This window comes from Odocoileus virginianus, chromosome 10, assembly GCF_023699985.2.
Source record: "Odocoileus virginianus isolate 20LAN1187 ecotype Illinois chromosome 10, Ovbor_1.2, whole genome shotgun sequence".
NCBI lineage: Eukaryota > Metazoa > Chordata > Mammalia > Artiodactyla > Cervidae > Odocoileus > Odocoileus virginianus.
The window spans coordinates 29,515,335-29,537,965 of record NC_069683.1 but is presented as its reverse complement, the minus strand read 5'-3'; the positions used below and the strand labels follow the sequence as shown (position 1 = coordinate 29,537,965).

General features: G+C 35.3%; 1 protein-coding gene across 4 annotated transcripts in view; it reads right to left on the bottom strand.

The window, feature by feature from the left end:
- The window catches only part of FCHSD2 (FCH and double SH3 domains 2), a 247,863-nt gene that overhangs the window by 48,220 nt on the left and 177,012 nt on the right, over positions 1–22,631 (bottom strand). For 2 of the 4 annotated variants that reach the window (XM_020902752.2, XM_070473282.1), the window contains exons 9-11: positions 19,991–20,113; positions 7,782–7,877; positions 6,495–6,566 (exon numbers count right to left, since the gene is read on the bottom strand). In XM_020902752.2, the coding sequence (XP_020758411.1) occupies positions 6,495–6,566; positions 7,782–7,877; positions 19,991–20,113 (291 nt within the window). The remainder of the gene's footprint in view (positions 1–6,494; positions 6,567–7,781; positions 7,878–19,990; positions 20,114–22,631) is intronic. The other 2 variants (XM_020902754.2, XM_020902753.2) reach the window with 1 other exon arrangement.

Sequence of the window (22,631 nt, the reverse complement as noted above, 5' to 3'; positions counted from 1 at the left end):
ATAATGCAGATATTAAATATCCATGATGTACTACTGAATGAGAAAAAAATAGCTTAAATTCGTCTACTAATAATCTACTTATAAAAAAAATCTACTTATATAAAGTTATATGTCCATATGTAGGTAAGTATATATCTGCATAGAAATGTTCAGAAGGATATTGGCCAAAATGTTACCTGTGGTTACCTCTGAATAGTGAGGGTTTAGGTGAAAAAATTTTTAATGATTTTTTATAATTAGGAATCTATACAGCTATTTTAATTTTTAAAAGGGTATCATTTACTGAATATTTAAGCTCTGTGCTGTTTTACATACATCTAGAGCTCAAGAGAATACTAATAGAGACTATTCTCAATTTATAGATGTGGAAATCTAGGCTCAGAAAAGACATGGGTCTCTCTAAAGCCATTTAGCCAATAAGACCTAGATTCAGAGCTTGTGTTGAGACCTCTTGAGATTCCTGCTATCTTTATATGACCAAAGAGAGAGAGAGAGAGAGAAAGTCACTCAATTGTGTATGACTCTTTGCGACCCAGGCCAGAATAGTGGAGTGGGTAGTCTTTTCCTTTTCCAGAGGATTTTCCCAATCCAGGAATCTAACCCAGTTCTCCTGCACTGCAGGCAGAATCTTTGCCAGCTAAGCCACAAGGGAAGTCCATACTTATACAACCATTCTATTTATCTAACACTAACATTGATAACACAGTGAGAGTAATACTGAAAAAGACATTGCTAAAATACAAATTTCTTTTCGATGAAATTTTGGCTAAGTTTTTACTGAATGCTAAGGCATCTTTTGGCTTAAACTAATATGTCAAGAATATTGAAAAGTGTGGGACTTCCCTGGTGGTCCAGTGGCTAGGACTTTGCACCTCCACTGTAGGAATACAAGTTCCATCTCTGGATGGAAATGAAGAACCTATAAGCTGCACAGTGTAGCCAAAAAAAAAAGATATTTTTTGATTTAATGTTGTTTTTAGAAAAAAAAAGTCAAACTGTTTCAAGAGTTTAAGGAAGGCTTTCAGAGCCTAGCAATGTTGCTTTTAAAAATCACCAATCAAAAAAAAAGAAAATCACCCATCTTTTTAGAAAGTAATATTAAAGTCTTTTCAAAATTAATATTTATTAAATAACTTTAAAGAACTATACTACAAAAAAATTTTTTGGGGGAGGTGGCTGCTCCTGTGGCTTGCGGGATCTTAATTCCCTGACCAGGGATTGAATGTAGGCCCTCAGCAGTAAAAGCAGGAGTCCTAACCACTGGTTTGCCAGGGAATTCCCTTTCTGAATTTCCTTTCTGCCCTAAGGCTGAAAAACTTAGGACAGTCCTCTCTGAACACCTGACTGTAGATACTGCTGATTCTAGAAAGGGACACTCATGTCTATAATCAGAATCTTTAAATTTGGATATTATTGCCAGTATATGTACAGGAGGATGGTATCTATCTATCCATCAGGAGTATTTTCCATAAATTCTCTATTGCAATGCGTTCATTCTGATGAGTCAATGCTAAATGTAATATAAGATTCCCATCAAAAAAAAAATATTCCCATCAACAGAAAGAGCCACTTGTAACAGTGAGAATTTTCAGGTAAATACTCTACATGATATATTGATCACATATAGATATTTTTATAGACAAGGGCATTTAAAATATATTTATTTATTTGGCTGTGCTGGGTCTTAGTTGTGGCACGTGGGCTCTCTTAGATGTGGCATGGTGGATCTAGTTCCCTGACTAGGGATCGAACCCAGGTCCCTTGCATTGGGAGCACTAAGTCTTAGCCAATGGACCACCTGGGAAGTCCTGACAAGGACATTTTGGCTAAATACTTATTTTTAAATAGATGCAAAAAATGCCCCACTTAAATGAAACTTTAATATGCAAAATTCTAATTACAGCAAGTGGTTGTCTTATTCAATATAACTGTTAATCTACAGAAGGCAGAATTAAATATCAGAAGTAGCATTTTAAATAACAGGAAAATATCATATATTGGAAATTAATTGTCAGCTCTTCTCTTTTTTTCATCATTTCTGTGAAGATCTTATTATTTTCAGTTCAGAGACTGTAAAGAGGAAAGGGTCTTCTCATCCCCACCAGGAAGTTTGAGGGAGATGTTCCCTTAAGGTTTTCCTGCTTGTATGTGTGCTGTGTGTGCAGCTGCTTCAGCCATGTCTGATTCTTTGTGACCCCATGGACTGTAGCCTGAGAGGCTCCTTTGTCCATGGGATTTATCAGGCAAGAATACTGGACAGATTTGCCATTTCCTACTCCGGGGGCGCTTCCCCATCCAGGGATTGAACCCATATCTCCTGCCTTGCAGGCAGATTCTTTTACCACTGAACTTGTATAGATCACAGCTTGTATAGGTCATACTTGTCTAAGTTTTGTGGACATGCATGTTTCTTGTATTATTTCCCAGGCTGACCTTGTCCTTTGTCACAGGATGTGAGGAAATGCTCCCTAAGTGTACGCAACACTCATTCCGATAATGGAAGAGTGACACACTGAGACGTATGTAGGGCAGAGAGGTGCTGAGCAGAGTAAGTCATGTACTTGTAAGAGGAATAAGAATGGATAGTAACCATTAGCTATTGGCTACTCTTTATTCCAAACATATTGCCTTTTAGCCTTAAAACTGCTGAGAGGTTGGTGAGTTATCCTTTGTAGAATAAAACAGGAGAGAAAATCCCAAGGAACTTCCAGTGATCAACTCAGTAAGGGAGCTGAAAACTGGAGGCCATGATAACACTACAAAGTGTTATCATATTTCATAATCTTGGTAATGTCTTCTATATTTGATATTTAAGTATTTCCTATAGTAATTTGTGGCACAACCTAAAAAAAAAGAAAGAAAGAAATAAAGAAATATGCTTGTCTTGAGGATAGGAGAAAAAAGGCTGTCAACATTTATTTTCTATCTACTATGTGCCAGGCATTGAGTCAAGTTTAATTTTTAAACTCAATAAAGTACAGTCATTTCATATAGAAGCTGAATCAGAGAGGTTAAATATATATAATATGTAAATAAATACAGCCAGCCCATAGCACAGTTAGGGTTTGACTCCAAAGCTCATGATTTCTCAATGTACAATACCTGCATGAATCTCTAACACAAAGTTATTACCCATGTGACAGCTGAATGACTTTAAACATAGAGAGCCTGAATAAATAGACTTGTAAAATCTCCCTCACAGAATTTATATTTATCCTTCTTTTGTGGAGGGGGAGGGCAGGAACTTTAGGGTACATTCCATATCCTTCTTAGAATAATCTTATACTAAAAACTTTCATTTCAGTGAAGAAAGATGAACTTTATTATTTCTAGAAAGATTTTTGCCTTTCAGGTATCATCTGATACCAGGAGATACAAAGAAGGGATACCTTGGAAATCAGCAATTCTATATGGAAACAGAGACATATAAATCTTTCAGTATTAACTATGAGCCAGCTACTAAATTACTACACTAGATGGAACTTGCCACTGATCACTGTCAGTTATAATCATCTCAAGGTTAAACTAAGATTCCTAATTTAATTCTATGGCTGTATAGAATAGATCATTGTGACTTTAGAAAATAATTTTGGCCAGTTCCCTTTGGTATATCACTCTAAAATATGATTTAAAATAATCATATATTAAAATAAAATGAAAAGGAATTTTGATGTACTAGCAGATAAAAAAAGATTAAGCCAAAAAGAAAACAAAAACCAGGAAGTGCAATACTTTCAACCCTTAATTAAATCCCAGTGGTTAATACTGTGACTGTTTTCATCTGTACATTTTTGACTTTTGTAGGGAAAATACTGGAATCTGAAATGGGTTATAGTAAAAATTTTTCAGAAGAAAATAAGTTACATTTAATCATGATGATGACTTTAACAGTCCTATGGCTTTCCTAAATTTATTGTATTCGAAATCTAGATCAAATATTTATTGACTACTCTTCTCTATATAAGGCAAGGGCATATACAAATTATATGCAATAAATATCTATTGAGTGAATAAAAATGAATGTGTTAAATCCATAAGGAATTAAAAGTTCCTAATATAAATTATAAAATCCAAAATAAAATAAAGGAACAATACTGTCCTGCAGAGGGAACTTGTTTGCAAATACCACATGGCTGTCGTACTTGAAAAGATTCCATAGCTCTCCATATGCTACGATATGTAAAACTCAAACACAAAATCTGGTTGCAACCTACATTTACAGTGTTGTTCAACTCCTTCACCATACCAAACCTACTTGCTATTTCAAATACAGTAACGCATTTTCAAGCTTTTCTGGCTCTCCTACTAATTAGCTGAGTGATCTTGAGCAAATTTCTTAGCCATAGTTTCCTCAACTATGAAGATTAAAAACAGCACCTAAAATATAGGATTGTTGAGAGGAGTAAATGAATTAATACAAGGAATACAATTAGAAAAATGTATAACATGAAATGAACCTTCAGTGAATGTCACTTATTATTTTTATTATTTTCAATTGTTATTTTCACTTCCCAGCATGTTGTTTTTCAATCCTGCAGAGTAAATTTCAATTCACCTTCAAGATCTAATTCATATTAAGAAGACAAACAATCTGATAAAAGAAATTAAAGATCTGAACAGACATTTTATCAAAGTAAATATATGAATCACTAATAAGTCATAAGAAGATATTCAATATCAGTTATTAGGTTAACGTATATCAAACTGCAATGAGATTCTATTTTATATCCTCTAGGATTGACTATAAGCAAAGAGACAGACGATAACAAACAGCAGTGAAGATATGAGAGAAACAAAACACACATACAATGGTAGGCAGGAAGACAAATTGGTAGCCACTTTGGAAAAGTTTGGCAATTTCTTAAAAAGTTAAACATAAAGTTACCTTACGATTCAGCAACTCAAGAGTAATGAAACATATTCATACATTAACTTGTACACAAATGTTAGTATTATTGATGATAGCCAAAAGTGGGTAACAACTTAAATTTCTATTACTGATGAACAGATAAACAAAACGTATTATATTCATAGAGTGGAATACTATTCAGCAATAAAAAGGAACAAACTACTGATACATTCTAAGACAAAGATGAACCTCAAAACTTGCTAAATGAAAGAAGCAAGACGTAAGAGACCATGTATTATATAGTTCAATTTATATGAAATGTCTAGAGAAGGTAAACCTTTCAAGAAAGAAAACAGATTAGAGGTTGCCTATACAGGGGATGGGAATATGGATTAACAGTAAATGGACATAAGGGATCTTACCGGGGTCATAAAAATGTTCTAAAACTTATTTGTGATGCTGGTTGTACAACTTGGTAAATTTACTAAAAATCAGTGAATAATACACTTGAAATGGGTGAGTTATATGATATATAAATGTCTCTATAAATTTGTAAAAAAAATTACACCACATCAGGATGCATTAACTGTACTCATCTACGGATGCCAAGAGCATTCTGTCAGGTACAGCACTTGCCTGATTATATTTTACTTATTTGTGTACATGTCAGTGAGCTTCTTGTGTTTGGGCTCTTCACATGTAGTAGCTATCCTCAGCATCTGTCTGAATGATTGGCACTCAGATAGATACAGTAGGAACTCAATGTCTGTTGAATTGAAATGTGCTCCAGAAGAGGATAGGAACAATAGCAATTTCAGAAATACAACAGAAGATAGTGGCAATAAGTCCTTCCTACATGCCCTGCATTTACCCAGCAGAAGTGAGTTAACGGTGCACTGACTGGTGCTCTCCACTCTGCGACAGGCTTAGTGCTACCAACTCCAAGAGGAAACCAGGAAAGCAAGTACACAACGGTTCTGTTCTCATAGAAAAGAACAGTACTAGTCCATACTGGGTAAAAATAATTACTTGGGATTTTATTTTTTGTGGGCAATATAAATACTTAATCTACAACAAAACAAAAAGCATATACAACAAATTTTACAGGTAAAAACATTTTCAAGATGATTATTATAAAACTTTCAACAGTTGACAATCTGGGATGATTTTTATAAATGTGTGAGCATTTATCGTTTTCCATTATGAAAAGATTAATTGCTCCCCAAGGGCTGAACATTTCTTCCCTGAAAACACAGTAGCATTTAGAAAGAACATTAAACTGCAATTAGGATGTTAATGTGTCATTAATTCACTGTATGACTCTGGACAACTCTCTTTTCCTTTTTAGGCTTCAGTTTCCTCTTTAATAAATGCTAGATTAATTCTAAGGTTTTTTCCAGCACTCCTATTGAGGAAAACTAAGGTGCTTCAGACAAGATGACAGATGAGAAGCTCAATCTTTTCACTATAAATAGGAAAATAAATCCCTAATTTATAAGGGAAAAGGGAAAGCCCCAGCTTAGCATTCAGCAGCCCCTTACACATATATTTATAACTTTCATCCCAATACCAGGCCCCACCCTTCTTTTAACATGCAAACCCACATACCCCATCCCTCCCACCCCTGACCCATACCCCCAAATACCTCAGCTATGGTCATTCTCAGAGCACTGACAGGGGAGAACTCAATATCCACCAGCTGGGCAGCTTTTAAACTCTGCCCAGTACAGATTGCACAAGGACAGAAAACAGCATAGAGTTAGAATTGTAAGGCAAACAGGGACACAGAGCTAAGAACATTTAGCACAGCGTTTAGAAACAAAGAAGGATTTAGGGTTGTCATGGGACTTCAGATAAGTGAGATGTGAGTCCCTATCAGCCTCATTTTCCTGAGGAAACTGGGGAAAGATAAAATAATCTCAAATGGGTCACAATTTTAAGTCAAGCTTTGCGAACTTGTCCATAGCCTGTATCCTCATGACAATGTCTCCCAGTCATTAAGCAAAAGCTGATAGATTAAAAAAAGGCACTACTAAGGGCAAGGGTTAATAACCTAGAGGGAAATCTTGATTTCCTACATTTCTTTATATAGCCACTAACAGGGCTATTTAAATTTAGTAGGAAAAGTAATGAAGATACCTCCAGTAAAGTTTTCTAATAAACTGATACCATTAAACTCTGGTATCATAAACTCCCCTGGTCTTGATTCTAAGTTTACCACAGACTTGACCAATATAACTTGAGTTCCCTCCTGGCTTACCTACATTGAGAGAATGTGCTAGATATGTGCTTTCTCACCTTACAGAAGTAAAATACCTTTTAAAAAATGTCATTAAATTAGTATTCTGTTTTTTTTAATTAAAAAATGGCTATTATTTTTCATAGAGCAAACTCAAGGATAACAGTATACGATTAACGCTTGCTTTTTATACATTGCCAATTTGTGTTAATACTTCCACAGTCTAAGAAATCTGAAAGGAATTATAAAGGGCCTATAATTTTTTAATAAACCCAGCAAAATATTTGTATACACATATTCATTATTCTATTTATTAATTCTATCCTGGTTAAAAACCACTGATTTCTTTGGAAGGTATACATGTGAAGAATTTCATAAATAGAAAGTATAAATTTACATCTGAATTGAAAAAAAATTTACTGAATTTTTTTCTTCTTCCCTCAGTTCAGTTTTCAGATTTCCAGTAACTTGTTCTATAATTTAACCCTATTAAGTAGAAAGTTGTTAGCATAAAGATGTTGGGTGTGTTAGTCGTCTTTTAGAAAGGAATGTCAGTTTCTCGGCATCCTTACAGTTTTGCTATAAAATTGAGACATACTCAGCCTTTTTTGTCTGTCTATTCCAAAGAGAACAGTTATTAAAGCACAAACATAGCTCAAAAACAAATAAAATGAAAATCTGGAATTCCCTTACAGTATCACTGTCACAAGGCTGGAACTGGAAGGGCTGGGGTTTGTGAAATACAGCATTCTCTTGTAAAAACAGCTGAAGATTATAGTCTCGTACCACCTAAAGAGAAAATAAAATATCTTTAAGTCTTTAATAAGGTTAAAATGTTCAATAATTGCATTTAAAAAGTTTAGGGTTTTTTCTGTAGTTTTTCAAAAACAAGAAATCATCCAGTACTATGTAGTCAAAAAGAAATGATAATTACAATTTTTTTCATTTCATTTATTTAAAAAATTTTTACTTATTTATTTGGCTGTATCAGGTCTTAGTTGAGCATGTGAGATCCAGTTCCCTGACCAGGGATCGAAACTGGGCCCCCTGCAATGGAAACGTGGAGTCCCAGCCACCTGGGAAGCCCTTCATTTTGGATAATAGTTGTTATCCTTGTGCCCCATTTTCTCAAGAATCTAAATATGGAAAGTACTAGGTTAGAAACTAGCCCAGATTTGGGGACTAGGTGATATGTACTACTTAAGACTGCAGAAAGATGGCTATTACACAAGATGTTATTCTTTTGAATGGGGATAGGGTAGATGCAAACAGGGAAGCACATCAGTTTTTTCTAAACCAGTTCTAAAGTTCTGTAGGCCTCTTAAAGTTTGCTTTATGGAGACTGCCATCTACTAGGAAACTGCCAGATAACCTTGTACACAGCACAAAATAGTATTTTTCTAGTACTTCTGACCACCTTTCTGCTGCTGCTGCTAAGTCACTTCAGTCGTGTCCGACTCTGTGTGACCCCATAGACGGTAGCCCACCAGGCTCTGCCGTCCCTGGGATTCTCCAGGCAAGAACACTGGAGTGGGTTGCCATTTCCTTCTCCAATGCAGGGAGGTGAAAAGTGAAAGTGAAGTCGCTCAGTCATGTGTGACTCAGCGACTCCATGGACTGCAGCCCACCAGGCTCCTCCGTCCATGGGATTTTCCAGGCAAGAGTACTGGAGTGGGGTGCCATTGCCTTCTCTGCACCACCTTTCTGAGGAAGTTATATTCCAATTACCATCTTAAAGCATACCAAGAAGAACAGACTAGAAAAGACTTTATAGAGAAGAGAAATTTTGATACACAGAAACTAGCAAAACAAATAGCCAAAAGAGAGCCGTCTAAAAAGAATTCACTGTTATATTCCCTGGGAAAGAGTGGAAACCAGCAACATTTGATAGTACAGAAATCCAGTTTCTAGTTTGCTACACTGCTTACCCTTGACTTGTCTTTCATCTGCTAAAGCTCATTAGACCTCTGCCAGAAGATGGGCAGAAAAAGGAAATAAAGTTTAAAGCAGTCTTTGGCTATACTTCAGTAGACCTAGGAAAAAAATTCATTCAGGAGGTAGAGAAAGTTGGAGGTATATTTTGCATTTTACTTACCAGTACATCCCAATTCTCTATTGTTCCCCTCCCCTTCCTTCAACAACCATTTACTGAGAGAGCTTACCAGGCCTGATATTAAATGCAGCAGAGAAGGGGTTATACACAGAGGAATAAATATGAATAAACAAAGTTAGTATCTTCAAGGAATTTATAATCTATAAAGTTGGACAATTAAACAGATTACACAATTAAAATACACTAACAAAATACATAGAAGGCACTAGGAGAGCATAAGTGCTATTTAGTCCAGACTACAGGGGTGGGGTGGAGGGAGGAGTGACTGAAAATATGTGGTCAGGGAAGGCTGGCTGAATAAACATATTCTTAAAGGGAAATGTGTTTTTTCTTTTCCTGGATTCCAGTTTTAAGCTAGAATAACTGAGAAAGCTCCTGATACAGTCCTGAGACACAGCCTTACTAGTCACCATGCAGAAAAAGCTAAGAGGATCATCCTTCTGGTTGCTAAACCTACCCCCTGAAGCACAACAAACCCAACTTCCTTCCTTTCTTTCTTTCTTTCAAGAGGGAGGTATTAATCTTCTTAAAAATTTTAACTTTTTGCTATGGAATATTTTAAAGAGAAAACAATATAATGTGTCCCCATGTACTATCAACCAACTTCCAGAACACACCAATTTTTGTTTCATCTAAAACCCACCTACCCCTTCCACCTTCTATTAAACTGAAGGAAGTCCTAGACATGTCACCTATAAATATTTCAGTGTAATGTCTAAAAGACAAACTTTAGAAAATGTATATTAAAATGTACAAATAACATTATAAAACAGTAAGTGTTTAATTTTTTGTTCATATTTTTAAAAGTTTTTCACATTAAGATCACAATAAGGTTCCTACAGTGCATATGGATGATGTTGCTTAGGTTTCTTTTCATATATAGATTTCTTGGGACTTCCCTGGCAGTACAGTGGTTAAGAATCCATGCTTCCAGTGCAGAGGCTGCAGGTTCGATCCCTGATCAGGGAACTGAGATCTCACATGGCACGTGGTGCCCCCCCCCCCCCCAAAATCACATATACTTTTCTTCCTCCATCTCCCTCACCCACCTCACTTGCAATTTACCTGTTGAAGAAACTAAGTTTTTGTTCTGTAGTTTCCCATAGTCTGAATTTTGTTCACTCCATCCTTGTAGTGTTCTATTTCTTGTGTGTCCTGTAAGTTGATGTTTCACTGCATTCACGTTTATTGTTTTATTTTTTGGCAAGGTGGTGTTTACTTCTGTGAGGCTTGCCTCTGATTTGCCTCTTTTGGCTATTAACAGCTGTAGTGGGCTGAATGAATGGTGGCTCTCCAAAAGAGAGATCCCTGTCCTTAGCACTGAACTTGTGAATGCTACCTCATTTGGAAAACTGCCCTTTGCAGATATAACTGCTAAGGATTTTGAGATTAGCAAATATTCTTGATTCTGTGGCTGGGCTTTGAAATTAACGATAAGTGATGTTATTATAAAAGACAAACAGAAGGAAACACAGACAGAAGAGGAGTCAGTAAGACAAGAGGCAGAGATTGGAGTGATGTGACCACGAACAAACAAAAGTCTGAAGCTACCAGAAGCTAAAAGAGGTACGAAACTGATTATCCTCTAAAGCCTTTGGTGGGAGTGCAGCCTTGCTGACGCTTTCATTTCTGACTTCTGGCTTCCAGAACTGAGAGGGAATAAATGTCAGTCATTTTAAGTCATCCTGTTTATGGTAATTTGTATAGTAACCCGAGGAAACTAATAGAACAGATCTATGATGATAAATGCCTAGACATATTAGGGGCTGCAAGAACTAGAGAGTTTTCTATATTTTTCTATCACTTTATCAAGGAATTCCATCATTCCTTAGAACACTTCTATAAGAGAAACTTTCAAACTCAATTATTTAGTTACCTTGAGACTGATTTTGTATAAGGCAGGATAAACACTTGCCTCTTCCCTTTATTATCTAGTTTTCAAATTGGTTTGTTTCCCTAGTAACCGCCAAAGAATGATCAATTATAGCTTTAATAAATTATTATAAATCATGGATTTAAAAATATTTGATTATTTAAATCTACTGCTATCATTATCAATGCTAAAACAATCCCATCTTTGGCTAGCAAGATCATATCTTGAGTTCCTGGAGATGACCTAGGAGTTTTTGATAGTCTCCCTGCTTTCCATTATGACTAATTATTTAATGTTTACCTTAAATATTTTATGTCCCAGATCTAGAATCAGTGCTATTTTCCCAAGAAGCACTGTTTTGTTTTTTTTTTAAGTAAGTAGGAGAAATACATGGAAAATAAGACCTGTACAATAGAGGCACTGAGTTAGTAACTGGTCTTCTCTCTCAAACAATTCATTTTGAAAGGAAGTTGCAAAGAGATCCTGTACACCTCCCAATGTCAGCATCTTGCACAAATACAGTAAATATAAAAATTAGGAAACTGACACTGGTACAAAGCATAAAGCTTATTTAGATTTCAGCAGTTATATTAATATATGCTACTCATTTTGGGATATGTGAGTGTAAAGACTTATACAATTTTATCACATGTATAGCTTCATGCAACCACTATTCCAATCAAGATATTTAACTGAACCACCGCCACATGACTCCCTTGTGCTGTTCCATAATACTTCCCTCCACTTTGTTTAGTAACTAAGTCGTATCTGACTTTTTTGCCACCTCATGGACTGCAGCAGCCTCCCAGGCTTCTCTGTCTATGGGATTTCCCAGGCAAGAATACTGGATTGGGTTGTCATTTCCTTCTCCAGGGGATCTTCCCAATCCAGGGATTGAACTCGCATGTCCTGAAATGGCAGGCGGATTCTTTACCACTGAGCTACCTGGGAAGACCTTTCCCTCTACTCTCCTTATCCCTAATTCCTAGTAACTGCTTATCTGTTCTCTATTTCTATAAATACACTATTTCACAAATGTTACATAATGGAATCATGCACCATATACCTTTTGCTTTTGGCCGCATGGTGTAACATGAGGGATCTTAGTTCTTCAACCAGGAATCAAACCTGTGCCCCTTGCAGTGGAAATGTGGTCTTAACCACTGGACCACTAGGGAAGCCTATTTTCATTCGGCATAATGTCCTTGAAGTTCATCCAATTTGTTGTATGTATCAACAGTTCACTCCTTTTTATTGCTGAGTAGTACTTCATAGTATGGAAACACCACCATTTATTTTGGTCCTTCACTCACTGAAGGTCAATTTAAGGAGTTTCCAGTTTTCAACTAATATGACTAAAAGCTACTCTGAACATTTGTGTGTAAGCTTCTGTGTGAAAGTAAATTTTCATTTTTTCTGGCATTTTCATATGCCCTATTTTTCTCTCTGTAAAGGTGCTACTGAAGTATAACTGACATACATACAATAACCTGTACATATTTAAAGTGTGTATTTTGATAAATTTTAACTTTCCTATATATCTGTAAAAGTCACCACAATCAAGATAATGGACATATACCTAACTTTCAAAAGTTTCCTCATTCCCTTTGTAATCTTTCCCTTTCTGCTTCCTTCAGTCACTCCTTGTGACAACTGAGATCAGGCCTTCAATCTCGTTACTGATGTAACCTTCAGCAACTAGCCCAATGACTTCTGTCTAAAAGAGTATTCAATAAACAGCTATTAAAGAACACCTCTGTATCCACCGTTGAGATTAAACAAAACATTACCACTGCCGTAGAAATCCATACATCCTCTTCTTATTATATTCCCACCTTATTTCCTAAGGAGTGTTCAACCTTTTATTTTTTTAATGCTTTTTAAGTTGGGGAATCTCTCCCATTCCCCAATCCAAGGACTCTTTTAAGACATTTTCCCCCAGTTGCCCTCTTTGATTACATTTTAATATCACAAGTATATGTTACATGTTCATGTACTGTGGCCCATTGTAACATAAGATTCTTTTGGCAAACAATCCCTCAATATCCAGAAGCACTTTTTACTCCTTTGGGGGACTATGTGCCCCTCTGTGAATGCACGCTCCTCTAGATATGACCACTCTACTAAATTTTACTGTGCTCCCCTTTTTTTCTTTCAACAGTTTTATTACATATATCTCAAAATGATACTGTTTTCTTGGATATTTCTGAATGCTATATAAATGTGTGTGTAGTGTTTGCAAGTTGCTTTCCTAAAAATTGAAGTATAGTTAATTTACAGTGTTATGTTAGTAGTTCCAAGTGTTAAAGCAAAGTGATTTAGCTGTGTATACACACCCACATTCTCTTTCAGATTCTTTTCCATTGTAGGTTACTACACTGAGTACAGTTCCCTGTGCTATACAGTAGGTCCTTGTTTTGCAATTTGCCTTTTGCTCAACATCACATTTGTGAATCTCATCCATATTAGTGCATGTGCTTACAGATCTTTCATTTTTATTGCTATTTGGTATTCCATTATTCATCTTACTGTTGGTAGACAGTTAGGTTATTTCTAGCTTTTTCTAATCTGACAAAGGAAGTTGCTAAGAACAATATCTCAAAGTCTTCTGGTACCAACTCTGGGGCCAGAGTTTTTCTAGGATATATTCTAAGAAGTAGAACTACTGAGTCATAAGCTAAGTGCATCTTTAAATTGACTAGATAACGCCAAATGTGTTGAAATTGGATCTATCAATCTGTACCCCACAGGGCAGTATATAAGCTTCTGTTAATCCATATTCACATTAATAATCATTCCTGTCGATTTTTGTCAATCTCATAAATGTAAAATAGAATCTCATAGTGATTTTAATTTCCAGTTCTTTGATTAATAGTAAGTTTAAGCATCTGTACTAGTTTCCTAAGGCTTCCATAACAAAGGATCATAGATGAGGTGGCTTAAACAAGGTAATTCTGTTTCCTCACAGTTCTGGAGGCCAGAAGCCCAGGAACAAGGTGTTGGCAGGGCTGGTTTCTTCTGAGGGTCTCTTTCCTTGGCTTGCAGATGATCGTCTTTTCCTGGTGTCTTATGTAGACTTCCCATTGTGCCTATTCGCACTCTAACCTTCTGTGAACACCAGTCATATTGGATTAGAGCTCATCCGTATGACCTCATTTTACCTTAATCTCTTCAAAGGCCTGATATCCAAGAACAGTCACATTCTGAGGTACCAGAGGTTAGGACTTTCATGTATGAATTTTAGGGGATACAACTTAGCCCATAAAAGCCTCTTTTTTATATGGTAATAGATATTTGTATTTTTTTTATTCTGTGGGACATGTGTTGTATGATATATCAGTAGTTCATTCCTTTTTATGAACAAATAATATTCCATTGTAAATTGTATTTTATTTATCTAATCACCAGTTAATTGACATTTAGGGTGTTTACAATTATTGGCTATTATCTCCTGGAGAAGGAAATGGCAACCCACTCCAGTATTCTTGCCTGGAAAACACCATGGATAGAGGAGCCTGGTAGGCTACAGTTCACGGGGTCGCAAAGAGTCAGACACGACTGAGTGACTTCACTATGAATAACACTGCTGTGAACATTTCTGTACAATTTTTTTTTTAAACACTTGTTTTCAAGAAAGTGGAATTGTCAAATGGTAACTCCGTGTCTCACTTTTTGAGGAATTACTGAACTGTTTTCCACAGTGGCTACACCATTTTACATTCCTACAATGTACAAGAGTTCTAATTTTACCACATCCCTGCCAACACTTGCTTTATATATGTGTTGTTTTAATTATTAAAGCTATCCTACTAGGTGGAAGTGGTATTTCATTGTGGTTTTCATTTACATTTCTCCAATAACTAATGGTGTTTAGGATCTTTTCATGTGTACAGTTTCCTTGGAAAAATGTCTATTCAAGTCCTTTGCCCATTTTTTTTTTTAACTTTACATTTTAATATTTATTTTAAAAATAATTTTTGACATGTACACACTGCTCTATTTATTTATTTATATTTAATTTACTTAATTAATTTATGGCTCTCCTGGGTCTTCATTGCTGCATGCATATTTTCTCTAGTTGCAGAGAGCTGGGGCTACTCTCTAGTTTCTGTGTGTGGGCTTCTCATTAAAGTGTCTTCTTGTTGCAGCACAGACTATGCTTTGCCCATTTTTAAATTGGATCATTTGTCTTTTATGTGTTGAGTTGTAAAAGTTATTTATATATTTTGAGTATTAAATTCCTATAAGGCACATGATTTATAAATATTTCTCCCATTCTATGGGCTTTTTCACATTTTCCACAATGTTCTTTGATGCACAAAAACTTGTAATTTGATGAAGTTTAACTATCTATCGTCTTTTGCTGCTGTGCTTTCAAGTTAACTCTAAGAATACACTGGCAAACCCAAGGTCACAAAGATTTACTTCTGTATTTTCTTCTATAATTCTACAGTTTTAGGCTGTCGGCCCATTTTGAGTTAATTTTTATACATGGAGTGAGGAAGGGGTTTAACTTTATTCTTTTGCATGTGGTTATCCTATTGTTTTATCACCTCTTGTTGAAGACTATTCTTTCTCTATCAAATGGCCTTGACAATCTTGTTGAAATCAATTGGCCACAGATGTTTGAGCTTATTTCTGGACTCTCAATTCTTACATGTCTAGCCTTATGCTAGCACCACACTCTTAATTACCATAATTTTGTACTAAGTTTTAAAACTGGAATGTGTGAGTCCTCCAATTTTGTTTTTCTTTTTCAAGGTTTCAGGATCCCTTGCAGTTCCACATGAATTTCAGGATTGGCTGTTCCATTTTTGCAAAAAACGCCATTGGAATTTTGATAGGAATTGCACTGAATCTATAAATTGCTTTGGGGAATACTGAAATATGAGATATGAAATCTTCTAATCCATAAACAATTATTATTTCCATTTATTTGGGTGTTCCCTGGTGACTCAGACGGTAAAGCGTCCGCCTATAGTGCGGGAGACCTGGGTTTGATCCTTGGGTTGGGAAGATCCCCCGGAGAAGGAAATGGCGACCCACTCCAGTACTCTTGCCTGGAAAATTCCATGGACTGAGGAGCCTGGTAGGCTACAGTCCATGGGGTCGCAAAGAGTCGGACACGACTGAGTGACTTCACTTTCACTTTCTTAACTTCAGCAATGTTTTATAGTTTTTCCATGTACAAGTCTTTCATGTTTTGGTTAAATTATTTCTAGGTATTTATTCTTCAAATACTATTGTAACTGGAATTATTTTCATAATTTTCCTTCAGTTCATTCATTGATGAAGTATAGAAACAATAGATTTTTGTGTTTCGATTTTGTATTTGCAACTTTTGCTGAATTCATTTGCTAGCTCCAGGACTTTTGTGGATCCTATAGGGTTTTTTATATACAATCATGTCATGTGCAAATATATACTTTTACTTCTTTCTTTCCATTTTGCTGCCTCCTATTTCTGTTTCCTGCCTAATTGCTCAGATCAGGATGTTCAGTACAATGGTGAATGAGTCAAAGTCACTTAGTCGCATCCAACTCTTTGCGACTGTATAGTCCATGGAATTCTCTAGGCCAGAACACTGGAGTGGGTAGCCTTTCTCTTCTCCAGGGGATCTTCCCAACCCAGGGACTGAATCCAGATCTCTCACATTGCAGGCAGATTCTTTACCAGCTGAGCCACAAGGGAAGCTCATTCACCACAATGGTGAATGGTAGTGGTGAAAGTGGGCATCCTTGTCTGATCCTGATCTTTTCCAGATGGGGAAAGCTTTCAGTCTTTCAACACTGAGTATGGTATGTGTTGTATGTTTTTTAAAAATGCCTTTTACCATGTTCAGGAAGTTCCCTTCTATTCCGAATCTGATGAGCGTTTTTATCATAAGAGAGTGCTGAATTTTGTCATATGTTTTTCCTGTGTCTTTGAGATGATCATGGGATTTTCCCCTTTATTTTATTAAGTTTACTTTTTTGGTACATCTTTACGGTAATAAGAGTGACAATACTAGACAATTTAATTTCTGAAGAAATATAGAATAACTCTGTTATTTTTGAATTGCTAAAAGAGTTACATTATTAATTGGTAGGAATCTCCTTATAGAGACAGAAAGCAAGCATACATAAACAAACTGTAAAGCCAGTAGAACCACCTTTAGAATGACTATACTAGAGAAAATCTCTCTGACAATATCTGCTTCAGTTACCTGCACAAAGCATTTCATAAAATATTAAGAAGAACAGCAAGCTTTCATAAATAATTAAAATTAAACAGAAGTTCTTAGGGCCAGCTGTCTCCCTTTAGGGAATGAAAGGTATAGAGAGCATTATAAAATTACAATGTGTCTATGGATTACCCCCAAAATACATGTACAGTTACAATTCGGATATGTGGAAAAAAATGAACTTCCCCCAAAGACAAGCTAGTAATGGTGTAGAATAAAAATCAAAAAAATTTTTTAACTTCTTTCTGGATTATCAGATCACAAGGTTGCTTTTAGCAGGATAACAAAAGTAGCAGAACAAGCTCTTTGTTAACAGAAAAGCACACAGCATAAAACTTCTAGGTGTGAGCTCTTCTGGTACTAGGAATAAAAGGGCACATCTCCTAGTTACATCATTCTTATTAAATTTTTATTATTACCACTTTCACTCTAAACATAAGAGCATCTTATTTCTTCCTCATCCCTGGGGAGTAAGATGCCCATATGAGTGAATGTAGAGGAAAATAAAAGCTTATCTCTTTATGTGTCCAAATCAGTTTACACATTTTTAATTCATTTTCTATGGAAACAATATAAACTAAAGAGATAATATAGATATTAGTAGAGCATGGAAAACACTATGTGTGTGTTTGTGACCTCAGGCAAATCACATAAACTTCCTGGGTCTGTTTTCCTCTCTGCAGCATGAGCAAGATAATACCAACCTAACAGGATGTATTAAAAACTAGAAAACTGTGAACTGTTATATAAAATATTAGCACATTTTAAAGACTAAATGCTTACCTGTTTTATAAACTAAAGGCAGTGTACTCAAACATTCTTGGAAAAAGATTTAAAAAAAAATTTGGGGACAATCTCTCTGATAAAATTAGAAATGAAAAATGTCACCCACTATATACTTCCTCCATTAAATGGAAACTGGAAAAACTTCTAAATAATTCATGGGTTAATGGGTGGGGGGGAATGCAGAAGCGATTTTAAAAAGCCCTACATACCTATCACAGGATGCAATTAAAGTAGAAAGGAATTTTTTAGGCTCAGGCGGATTTATTTGAAAACAAAAGACTGAAAATATAGAACCTAATAGAAAAAGAAGCCTAAAAACATTAACTGCAATAAAGTAGAAAGAAATAATGAATATAAAGTTAATAATCAAGAAGATACAGAACAATAACACTGAGAAGTAGAACAAGAGTTGGCTTTGGAAAAGATTAAAAAAATAGATTGGCAAGTCTGATCAAAATAAGAGAGAAAGCACAAACAATATTAGAAATAAAAAGGGAGACAATTACAGAGGCAAACAAGCTCATATGCAAATTTATGCCACCAAATTTGATAAATGAAATAGACAATTTGTCTAGGAAAGTGAAGTTGCCAAAATACACTAAAAAAGATACAGAAAACCCAAATGGACCAATATATATAAACAATCTGATTACTAGTTAAAAATCAACTTCTTCATAAAAGGAACAAACCAAGACATTTTTATAGACTTCTACCTCTAACATTCTCTTATGGAAAATGTCAAATATATACACATTAAACTAAAAAGAACTGTACAGAAACACCTGTATACCACTACCTAGACTCTTCAATTAACATTTTTCTACATTTTCTTTCACATAACTATCCATCTACCCATCCATTTATCCTTTCTATATGTTCATCCTTTTACATCTTTTATTGAATCCTAGGGATAAAAATATAAGAATACAAAAATATGACAGGATTTCAAAGCCCCAGACTAGTGATATTTGTATTTCCACGTGAACTTAGCATTTTAAATGTTTTTCTAAAAATAGAATTGGAGCGATGGTACACTGAAAATAATAAATACACATGGAGGCAATTCAGGAAAAGAAAAGGGACATAGACTGCACCCTTTTCTTTCCTGTCTTTGGCCTCTGTGTTGTAATATGGATACCCGGATTCCTTTCCAAACAACTTTCTAAGGTATTAGCCAGTTCCCACTCCTCTGGCCAAAAAAGAGAATTGAACTGGATCTTTTAAAATAGCAGTCATAAAATCAATGTATTTTAATAAATGCATTCAGTCAGGAAACATTTACTGTGCACTTAATTTATCAGAAAGAAAACAAGATTAATTAACCACAGGAACAACTTATCTTCCAAAGGACAGTTTCTCTACTGCAAAAAATTTTAATCTGTCAGATCCTAAAGAAAAAAACTTGATTTATTTTCTATGTAAACAGGTGACATGCTAGCAAACTTGAATGAAAAGATAACTATCAAAGAATGACAGCATATAGAAGGCAAGGTTAACTGTTTAAAGCAAGATATTATAACATTAATTTGTTTATCAATTATAAAATTTAAATTTTCCTTTTGGTGTCCTTTTATTATTCTTTGCACTGACACATGACCTTGTTTTATGAACTGAGTGCATTCAAAATTAATCTGAGTGGAAAATAAAGTTCTTTAAACCATTCTTTTCAAAAGCAACAGACATGCTAATAATGACTGATGTCCTGACACAGCCTGTATCATCACCTCCCTTTTTGACCTTCATCAAGGAGAACGAAACACCTTTCAACTTTGTTAGAAGGAATACTGTTTCCAAAAAATTTGTCCTTTAAAGTATTCTCATGTCATTGGTGCTTTCGTTTTGTTTGTATCTAAAGACATTTTAGATTCTAAATGGATATATCACATACTGGACTGAAGGTAACTTGCCTTGCTGGAGGTTTCTAATAAAAACTGGAATGTGTTTTGCACAGCTTGGCATGTTTCTAGCTCAGTCCGGCTGAAGGCTATTAAATAATCCTTAAGGTGGTCATACACATTTCCATCAAGAGCCTGTAAAAGAGTAAACAGAAGAAAAAAAATTATGAAAAAGTTCTGACATACAGTGCTTGCTGTTTAAATGCTAAATTCAGTTTAAAATCTATTAATAAAAAATAAAAGATATAGGTAGGTTGCTAAGTAGAGAATAAATATAAATCTTAAACAATAAAAAAAAATCTTAAACAATCACTTGGGAAAACATTGAATTTTTCTAATAAGTAGGAACTCAAAAAAGGTAGAGCCCAATACTGGTAAAGATATGGGGACAGTATAAAACTTGAAAGACAAAGGGAAGAATTCTTAACAAAGATCCAACAGTATGGTAATCTATGTGCTATATAATATAGCATCAAGTCTCATAAGAAAAATAGCAGAATAAATAAATTAAATTTTTAAAAATAAAATAGAGAATAAAGTAAGAGAAAGAAAGAAAACTCAAAATCATAAGCAATAAAAAAAAGAAAACTGACATAGAGGGACCTAATTGAAAGATTGGAAAACAAAGTCTGCTGAGCCAACCAAGTGTCCTCCCTTAGGAAAAAAAAAAAAAAGAAAGACAAAATGTTTCTTTTCTGATATTTGCTCATCTGCTATCTAGCTATGTCAACATCTCTAGTCAGTTTATAAGATTAGGTGTGGGAGCTGAATGAAATAATAGATGTAAAGTATCCACACGCAGTGCCTGGAACAGAAGGGACATTCTATAAACATTAATTTCCTCCATTTTCCCTCATCCATTATTGGTAGGATTCTAAATTCATTTATTCTTACTATATAGCAATCAGAGAAAAACCACAATAGAAATAGTAAAAATTAAAAAAGAGTCAGAAATTCTGTTTTAGGGAAGAAACATCAATGCAATATCTACAAAGAAATTTAAACATTCTTATTTATTTAAGTATTTAGATCAGGACTCTTTAAAGACCATTACAGTATACTAACACATATATATGGAATTTAGAAAGATGGTAACGATAACCCTATGTGCAAAACAGAAAAAGAGACTCAGATGTATAGAACAGACTTGTGGACTCTGTGGGAGAAGGCGAGGGTGGGATGTTTCAAGAGAACAGCATTGAAACATGTATATTATCTAGGGTGAAACAGATCACCAGCCCAGGTTGGATGCATGAGACAAGTGCTCGGGCCTGGTGCACTGGGAAGACCCAGAGGGATCGAGTGGAGAGGGAGGTGGGAGGGGGGACCGGGATGGGGAATACATGTAAATCCATGGCTAATTCATTTCAATGTATGACAAAAACCACTGCAATGTTGTAAAGTAATTAGCCTCCAACTAATAAAAATAAATGGAAAAAAAAAAAGAAAAAAAAAAAAGATTAACTAAAAGAAATGAAAACAAAAACAAAAAATTGAAAAAAAGAGAAAACCACTAAACATTTGAAAAATGATTAAGTTATGATATACATAGTGACTAAAATATGCACAGCCACCAAAACAAAAACCATGGGAACTGTGTAGATGATAAACAATGTATTGAACAAGTTTAGGTTAAAAAAGCAGAACAAATAGAATATATACATATTAGCAAGAACGATGGGAAAATATATCAATACATCAATAATTATAAAAATAAAGGTTCTGGAGTCTCGCAAATCAATAGAGATCTTCTTAAAATGAGGGAAAATTCACACATTGAAGTCACCATTGAACTATTTTAAAGTGTACAATTCATCGACTTTCAGTACACTCACAATGTTGTACAACCATCACTACTATCTAATTCCAGGGCATGTGCACTGCTTCCAAAAGAAATCCCATACCCATTATGTGGTCACACCCATTCCTACCTTTCTCTCCATCTCTGGCAAACACTCATCTACTTTCTTCTTTTTTTTAAGTGGAGGAAAATTGCTACATTATAAATGTTGTGTTGGTTTCTGTCGTACAAAAACTCAAACCAGCCACAATTTTATATATATATATATATCATATACATATAGAGATATATATCACCTGTCTCTTGGGTCTCCCTCCCCTTCCCCAACCCTAACCCTCTAGAACACCACAGAGTACCTTGCTGGGCTCCCTGTGTTATACAGCAACTTCTCACCAGCTATCTATTTTATATATGGTAGTGTATATAGAGCTATACTGCTTTCTCCATTCATCCCACTCTCTCCTTCCCCCACTATGTCCACAAGTCTGTTCTCTGTATCTTTGACTAATCTACTTTCTAACTCAATGAATTTGCCTCTTCTGGACATTTCATATAAATGGAATCACATGATATGTGGTTTTTTGTGCCATCCTCTGTCAGTTAACATATTTTCAAGGTTCATCAATGAATTAGTACATCATTTTATGGCTTCCCTGAAAGCTCAGTTGGTAAAGAATCCACCTGCAATGCAGGAAATCCTGGTTCGATCCCTGGGTTGGGAAGACCCCCTCGAGAAGAGAAAGGCTACTCACTCTAATATTCTGGCCTGGAGAATTCCATGGACTGTATAGTCCATGGGGTTGCAAAGAGTTGGACACGACTGAGCAACTTTCACTTTACGGGTGAAAAATA